Genomic DNA, 9,672 nt, shown 5'->3' with positions numbered 1-9,672 from the left:
ACACACACACACACACACACACACACACACACACACACACACACACACACACACACACACACACACACACACACACACACACACACACACATGTACGTACACGCATTACACATAATTACTTAGAATCGGTGTAGTTTACCTACTATCGTTCCTAAAGTAATAATTAAAAACTTATTAGATATATTTACTGCGATTTGCGATCTTATATATATATGTTCATAACTTTATATCTGTAAAATATAATAGTAAAATTATATAACATGAATACAGATTAATAGAGTTAAAAAAAATGTTTGTCTCGATGTATCAATAATAATGAGTTATCAGCCTATAATTTCCGTCAAGCTGTCAAGAATTTAATTTGTGATTACAGTATGTAGTGAATGTATTCGTACGTTAAATTATATCTGTACTATGTATTTTCATACATCATAAATGTGGAAATTTCCGTATAGTTGCATGCAGTGGTACTTTGAAAAGTCGATGAATAATAACCGATTGTTTAGTCGATTGCCAGCCAAGCAAGCTTCTTTTTCATCTGAGTGTATTTAAAAAGTAATTTTTTCTGCCTTATTTTAATGTCTATTTATTATAACATATTATAACATATCTAACTTAATTAATTTTTGAATATTAATAACTTAAATATTAATTATAATAAAGACACTACTATTATTACATCTTTAATATTAAACCGCTATGTGGTACTAGTAATTTCGATTTTTTTATTAAATTTGTTTAGTGCATAACATTATTATAGCTATAAAAGAGGCAACATTTTAGATAATTTGGATGATTTACTAAATGTTAAAATATATGTTTTTTGTATTAGTAAAAGGTTGTGCAAGTATCTACTATGTCACTAATCAAAAAGATTTCCTATGATGAGGAAAAGAGGAAAAATCCTGAATTGAAAGATGCCGATATACAAATCTTAAAGAATTGGTGCATGAAACAACCACATCTTCCAAAAATTTTAGATATTGAATATGTATTATTCTTACACAGTAATTACTATCATATCGAAGCTGCTAAGAATACCATCGAAGAATATTACACTTCCAGGACTCACATGCCAGAATTTTTTTCTGATAGAGATCCACTTGGAACGAAGCAATTGCGAGAAATATTTAAAGTTACGTAAGTATTAAAAGATTTGTCTCTATATTCAAGTATATTTTAATAATATCTAATAATAACACTTAATGGATTCTGATATATTTTTTGTTATGTTATAAAATCTCATAAAAAATACAATGACTAACGGGCAATTGAGAGCAATAATAATTGAGAGAATTAATCGATTTATTCGGTGTTAACTAGTATTCTGAACGAATGTTATAGCGTATCTATTCTTTCAAAATAATTTACTTTTTGACATGTTGGTCATAATTAGCAGCTGTGCTCAGTCAAATAGCTAATTGACAGGGATGTATCTCAAATATGGAATTGAACATATTCCTTAGCTGCTCTTTATTCCTATTCGATATGATTAATGAAAACTTATTCGATATAATTAATTTTCGAATCATAGGACATCGCTGATAATAGCTCGAACGGAACTAAAACGTCCGATACTTTCGATTTGTATGTAATGTTTTGAACAATACATTTGTTAATTATTATGTACAAGTAATCGCGTTGATTATTGCTCTCAATTGTCTGTTAATCATTATATTTTTTATCCCCTCGAATGCTTAATTAATTTTATTTTTATAATTTTGTTAAAGTCTCATGTTTAAATATACTTTATTTTTAAAAAATATCCAAGTAGCACAGCGACTGCAAAACGCTTATACACGTTTAGCATTTTTTTAACGCTTTGTAAGCACTGTGTGCTACTTGGATAGAAATTCACACTATAATACTTCAAAGATAAATAGGCGAGCGGTTTAATCCCATTTTCAATTTAGAATTCATTAATTGATCAATCAACATTCTAGTGGTTGGAAATAATTTATTTTGATTTCTATATTATTGGGTTGTCCAGTTTGTGCCGATTTTGAAGGAAAATTGAAATGCAGAAGATTTAAATTTTAGTAAACATTTATTAAATTTAAATCTTTTGCGGCATGAACTTTCCGGATAACCCAATATTTTATCTTCTATATTATTTTGCGAAAATATCGATATATATTTAAATATTTTAGATGATCGTTAAATAGTTATGAACATTTGTTTAAAAATATCTAAACTGAATAAAAATTGTATAAGCTTAAGAAATGTTCAAAATGCACATTTTTTGTCTCTTAGACTTTTTGAGAAAATCAATACTTTTTGAGATAAAATATCTAAATTTTAAAAATGACTACCTTTATAATAATTTCTTCCTTATTTCCTTGTTTTTTTGTTTCCAATTTTATTTATAATAATTTCCTCATAAACTAACCATTCAATCAGTATGAATACAAAAACGAAAATATTCGGTCAATCTTAAATTATAATGAAAATTTTATTTTAATTTGATCTATTATAATTATTGACTATGAAAAATTTTATTATAAAGTTCTGAAGGCTTATTTACGGTGCGCCTTTCTATGATGGAAAATCTCGCTCGGTTATAACATGTTCTTGTTTAGCTTCGGATTTGAAATATTCGGTTCGTAGATGTTCTAATAAATAAAAATGATAATTATAATAATAAAGATAATCTCAACCAGTAAAAAATGTTTCATGCATGAATATGTATAAATATGTATAAACATACATAAATATTCATAAACATGTATGATCATATACGAAATATGTCTATGCATTTATGTATCTCTTTTTCTTTTGTAAAATTATTTTTTAATAAAAATAATGTAATAAAAATAATAATGGTAATGTAAAATCATAAAAAATAATTAAAGGAATAATTTTTGTTCGTTTTAGAAAAAAACAAGTTTGGAAAAATGTAAAAAAAATTGCTCATAACATAATTATGCATAATTTTATATATAATTATACATAAATAGGGTAAAACCACTAGATGTGGATCAGGCACTAATTCTGAATTATTTATATTTAAATAATTATAGTATTTTTCATTAAATAGTACTTATTATTAGATTCTTTATTATTTGTTTTGTTTCTTTCAAGTGTCAATTGAAATTAATTTATTAGGAACAGCACTACACATTTTATTGATGTTGTTAAATAATTAAACGTGCGAGGTTAACTAACATATGTGTCTTTAAAAATTCATTCAAAGTATAATATTATAAAAATTGTCTTTTAGTAGGTAGTAAATATCATTACATTTCATGGAAAAAATCATTATGCTCAGTTGAGATTAAATATGTCCGCGAGTGTTGTTACTATGATATGTTATAACAATACTTTTATTGCGTAAATTAATTATAAAAATGTTTAAAAATTTGTCGAATCTTACAAATAATACCATCCCGGAAAGATTTATTTGTTTTAATTTTTAAAATAGAATATAAAATAGTATATATGTTTATAAAAAGTGTTATTATTCACAATTTAACTGTTTCTTATTGCTAAACGATTAATTTTCATCAATTTTTTTTAATTATCACTGATTTTAAAAATACAATTAAAGTAAAGGATTCTTATAAACTAATAAAAATATCAAGAAAGAGCAAATAAGAGTCAAATTTAAACAAAGATATCTGTAATAATCGTTTGAAGTTTTTATATTCTTAAAAAATTGCTATGAAATATAAATTTAATCAATACTTGAAATTTAAAATGTCTATTATGGTCGAAGCTGGATTTTCATTATTTTTTAATAATTCAATCTTGAATTACTAATTTATACTATATATGTATTTGCATATATATCATATTGTAGTCTTTTCAAACTGCGTACCGAATTTTTCCGGACTATAAACGCAATTAAAACTACTCTACTAATTGCGAATTAAATTGACAAAGCAATTTTATGTATGAGCCTCGATGGTCTAATAATTTAGAACGCTCGTAAGGAAAACAAGAAATCCAAAGATTTTTCGCAATAAATTTTTTTATTAACAGTTTTTCAATATATTAACATCCTTATAATGTGATGCTTGATTGATAGCATCAAATTATTAAAATTGCTTATCAATTTAATTCGCGATTATTAGAGTAGTTTTAATTTTATAGTCCGAAAAAACAATTCGGCGCGCAGTTTGAAAAAACTTCAATATGGTATATATGCAAGTATTAGGTGTACAACTTTGCTTCCGCCGTTTTCCTATAGATGGCTTTAGCGGTAAGTGGTCGAAATAAATAGATCATAGACGTCATACAATAAACTTGGGCATCTGTCAACATAACCCCATAGAAACATTAGTCGATTTGTGTCTGCATCATAAAGTTATTCTCGATTGAAAATGTCAGTTTATGAACTAAATTCTCGTCATTTGCGGGAGGTTTTAATTTTTTGCTTCAATATGAAGAAATCTGCGGCTGAGGCTCATCGAATGCTCTCAAATACTTATGATGAGGCCGTTATTAGTGAAAGAACGTGTCGTGAATGGTTTCAACGCTTCAAGAACGGTGATTTTGACGTCGAAGACCGGCATAGCGGTGGAAGAGAGAAGGTTTTCGAAGATGCAGAATTGGAGGCATTACTTGAGCAAGACTCGTGTCAAAATCAAGAAGAATTGGCACGATCATTGGGAGTGACTCAACAAGCTATTTCAAAACGCCTCAAAACCATGGGAATGATTCAGAAGCAAGGAAATTGGATGCTGTACGATTTGAAGCCGAGAGATGTTGAACGGCGTTTGTTTGCTTGTGAATAGCTGCTTGAAAGGCAAAGACGGAAGGGATTTCTGCATCGCATTGTGACTGGGGACGAAAAATGGGTTCATTACGATAATCCCAAGCGCAAAAAATCATGGGGAGTTCTCGGCCATGCTTCCACGTCGACGGCCAAATCGAATATTCACGGCTCCAAGGTCATGCTCTGTATTTGGTGGGACCAGCTCGGCATAGTGTATTATGAACTGTTAAAACCGACTGAAACAATCACAGGCGATCGGTATCGAACGCAATTGATGCGTTTGAGCCGAGCATTGAAAGACAAACGGCCGCAATACAACGAGAGACACGATAAAGTGATTTTGCAGCATGACAATGCTCGACCCCATGTTGCGAAAGTGATCAAGACATACTTGGAAACGTTGAAATGGGAAGTCCTACCCCACCCGCCGTATTCTCCAGACGTTGCTCCCTCTGACTATCACTTGTTTCGATCAATGGCACACGGCCTGGCTCACCAGCACTTCCGGTCTTATGAAGAAATAAAAAATTGGATCGATTCGTGGATAAAGATGACCAGTTTTTTCGACGCTGGGTTCGTACGCTACCCGAAAGATGGGAGAAAGTAGTGGCCAGCGATGGACAATACTTTGAATCATAAATGTAATCAGTTTTTTACAATAAAGCCTCGAATTTCGGAAAAAAAAACGGCGGAAGCAAAGTTGTATACTTAATACATTGTATAATGTGTGTATTCGCATCGCACAAATATAACATTTACAATTCTAACATTGTTGCAACGTATAAAAAAATATTATTAGTGAATATAAATTATAATATTGCATAAAAAAAATTCTAATATTGTATAAAAATGGACATAGAGAATATCTGCATGAATATCCCAACAACAGTAATTTTTAATAATGTGTGTTTATTGACATATTATATATAAATACGTACAATTTAACATATTATAATATACATATTACAACATGTAAATATACTGTGACATTGTTTTATGGTATACTATGAGCTTGTTTTAACGACAAGACATTACCGTATCTCCAAATCAGTAATATCTCTATATTTGAGCATAGATAACTTCTCTCTTTTTGACATAGTAAAAAATGGAGCTACCATACATATATACATACAGCTACATATATATACATACATATATATGCAATATCCATATATTGTTCATATATTAACAATAATATATGTTACATCTTGCCCTAAAATGACATTGGTTGTAAGAAAAAGTAATACTATGACTGTGTACCAATATAGACTGCGAATATTGAAAATATGTAATATACGTAACTTTAGATTTTCAGTATTGACAGTGTACACTCAGCGTGACACATAGCGTAATAGCATTTTTCCTTTCGCACTATGTCATTTTAGATCAGGATGCAACATGTATTAGCAATATATGGATATATTACATATACGTAGCTACTCTATTTTTTACTACGTTTAATAAAAAGATGTAGAAGTTACTCGTGTTAAAATATACAGATATTAGTGATGTACTTAAATATAATACACAATAGGCAATATTATATAATATTGCATATATGTATATAATGTGTGATATACGTTACAGATAGAAGTTATTTATGCTAAGCTATTTATGTATTCCCTATGTTTAAATATGTAATATTAAAATTGTATGTATACATATATAATGTGTATATATGTACATATAAAATTTAATTGCAATATTTTGTATAAATAAACATAGGGAATATCTGCATGAATACTTCAGCAGAAATTATTTCTAGCTCTTTGTATTATATTCACACATCATAATACACACACACATGCAATATTCTAATATTGAGAAAAACAACTATTATATATTATAAGAGACTTTAAATCTATAAAATGTATGTATAACGAACATAAATCAAGGCTAATATAGATATATAGAGGCAATATAGATATACAAACTCACATATAAAAATATTATGTCACTCAAAATGTCACACAAATTGCCAAAGATGAAGTGATGTAAAATTTTAGTAGATAGATTTGTATAAATGTAATTTTGTGATAAATTATATATCAAAGCTTCTTGACACGCTCTATCTAAAAATTCTCTCTCTATAAAAAAATTTTACATCACTTCATCTCTGATAATTTGTAAGTGACAATCTTTTTGTATTTGTGAATTTTTCGTATATATCTATATTGCTGAAGAAGCTTCCAAAGTGAGTTGAAATATACAAAGTAAAGAAGATATCATTTATCAAAGGATTCGTAATTTGATTATTTTTTTTTTAAGATATTACGTCTGATCATCTGCGTGATCTGATTTGACTTTTATTAACTTTAATTTATGTTAATTGTAGATATCGGAAATATATCGGAAATATAAAGCATATATCACTAATTTCTGTATATTTGACCATAAGAAACATATCTCTTTTTATTAAATGTAGAAAAAAGAAGTAAAATAGGCCTTGGACGTAGGGAAAAATACTATTACATATACTGCTATATACTGCCAGTACCGAAAATCTAATATACATAACGTAAACTATTTTCATTACTGATTTTCATTACTGGCCGTAGTAGTGTCTTTCAATTTCATTTTAGATCAGGATGTAACATGTATTTACACGTATACTTTCATTTTAGATCAGGATGTAACATGTATTTTCAATACATAGACACATATATTGCACATATGTAGCTACATGCGTACTTCCTAACAAACTAGAATGGATTGAAATGGATTAAAATGGATTTCAGATTAACATTTATGAATCCGTATTTCATATTTTCAGAAATACGGATTCATGAATGTTAAAATGAATCCTTTTCAATCCTGAATGCATTTTTATTCATTTATAGGAATGGCATGGAGTATATTTCTATGCTTTTTAATTTAAAAATAATATTATAGTATTTTGTGTGATGTGGTGTGCATCGTGAATACTGCTTAATTTAAAATTCTGAATAGGAAAGATAGCAGTTTTTTAATCCAATTGAATAAAAAAAAATTTTTCTTGTAATAGCCCATTTTCTTAAAATGGGTCATGAATATTATTCAAAATTGTGAGTAGAAAATCCATTGTTTCATTTAAAAATATTCATGAATGCTATTATATTTTATTCAGAATTATGAATAAGAAATTTTTTATTTTAATTCAACTGAGTTAAAAAAAAAGTTGTACCATAAAAATATAAACCATGATTCTGCTTCATTTAATAGTTAAAAGAAACATAAAAAGAACGTAAATATGTATAATAAATGTTACATATGTAAATTATTAATAATTTAATAAATTAATGGCTTTTATGTATATTTTATATTAATTCTTTTATTATAGAGCTAGCGTATATTTTTTGTTTAAAAGTTTTAAAATAATAATCATAGAATTTCATGTAATTACTTTAATTTATTTAAACTTTTACATGTATAAAAATTTTGTATATGAAATCCAATTCATTTTTATAGATTTAAAATATGAATTTGGATGGATTGAAAATTTCCAATCCATTTTAATCCATTTTCGTTTGTTGGGTTGTTACGTTTATTAAAAAGAAAGAGAAATTTTTCTTTCAGATATTTACCCAAATATTCTCTACATCAATTTATACGAAACATTACATTTGATTTATTTTATTGGGAGTACAAATTAGTTCGGTCCTTTCAAAAATGTATTTATGTCAAAACAAAATGAACAGATCAATTAAAGTATTGTTCATCGCTGTCAACTACTTTTTCCCATCTCTCAGGCAATTTTCGAATTCCATCTCGAAAAAATGACTCGTCTTTGGAGGCGATCTAATTTTGAAGCAAATTTTCGATTTCTGCGAAAGAAGTGAACTGGTGACTTATTGCATCGGAATAACCAGTGATCAGAAGGAGCAATGTCCGGAGAATACAGCGAGTGCGGTAAAACATCCCATTTGAGCGTTTCCAAATATTTTTTTAGCGACATGAGGCCGAATAATCATGTCTAGTTTTTGCTAAAAGAAAAAACATATGCGGGAAGCTTTGCTTTTCTGTTCAATTTGAAGAAATCGGAATCACATCGAATGCTTGTGGAGGCCTATGGCGACAATGCTTTATCAGAAACAACGTGCAGAGATTGGTTTCGCCGGTTCAATGACGACAATTTTGACCTGAGTGACAAGAAGCGTAAAAATCCGGCCCAGGAAAGTTGAGGACTGTTAATTGCAGACTCTTTTGGACGAGGACGATATCCAATCGCAAAAAATGCTTGCCGAGCAATTGGATGTTTCTCAAGCAGCCATTTCCATGCGGCTACATGCCATGGGGAAGGTTCAAAAGATCGGAAAATGAGTGCCGCATGAACTGAACGATAGGCAGATGGAGCGATGCCAAAACACATGCCAAATTCTGCTTGCCAGACAAAAAAGAAAGTCGTTTCCTGCATCGGATTGTGACAGATGAACAGTGGCTCTATTTTCAGAATCCTAAACGCAAGAAATCTTGGGTTGATCTCGCCTAACCATCAACATCTTCCTCAAGATCAAATCGCTTCAGAAGACGATGCTGTGCGTTTGGGATCAGGAGGGTGTCATTTACTACGAGCTGTTAAAACCTGATGAAATTGTTAATGCTCATCGCTACCACCAACAACTGATCAAATTGCACCATGCTCTGTGTGAAAAAAGGCCGCATTCATCAGAAAAGACATGACAAGCTGATTTTCCTCCACGCACCATCGCACACGTCAACAATGGTCCAAAACTACTTGGAGACACTCAACTGGGAAGTGCTACTCCATCCCGCTTACTCACCAAAACTGGCACCTTTTGACTATCACCTGTTTTCATTGATGAGCCACACGCTCGCTGAGCGGCACTTCGATTCTTACGTCCGAAAATGGCTTGATGAGTGGTTTGCCTCGAAAGATGAGGAATTTTTTTGGCGTGGTATACACAAATTGCCCGAAAGATGTGAAAAATGTATAGTTAGCGAGGGCAAGTACTTTG

General features: G+C 29.7%; 1 protein-coding gene across 1 annotated transcript in view; it reads left to right on the top strand.

The window, feature by feature from the left end:
• The first annotated feature begins 856 nt into the window (after positions 1 to 856).
• Positions 857 to 9,672, top strand: part of LOC105620399 (alpha-tocopherol transfer protein-like) — a 30,893-nt gene continuing 22,077 nt past the window's right edge. The window contains exon 1 of the mRNA XM_012201896.1: positions 857 to 1,140. Coding sequence (XP_012057286.1) covers positions 857 to 1,140 — 284 coding nt within the window. The remainder of the gene's footprint in view (positions 1,141 to 9,672) is intronic.

Source organism: Atta cephalotes (assembly GCF_000143395.1).
Source record: "Atta cephalotes unplaced genomic scaffold scaffold00026, whole genome shotgun sequence".
NCBI lineage: Eukaryota > Metazoa > Arthropoda > Insecta > Hymenoptera > Formicidae > Atta > Atta cephalotes.
This window is presented reverse-complemented; position numbering and strand designations above follow the sequence as displayed.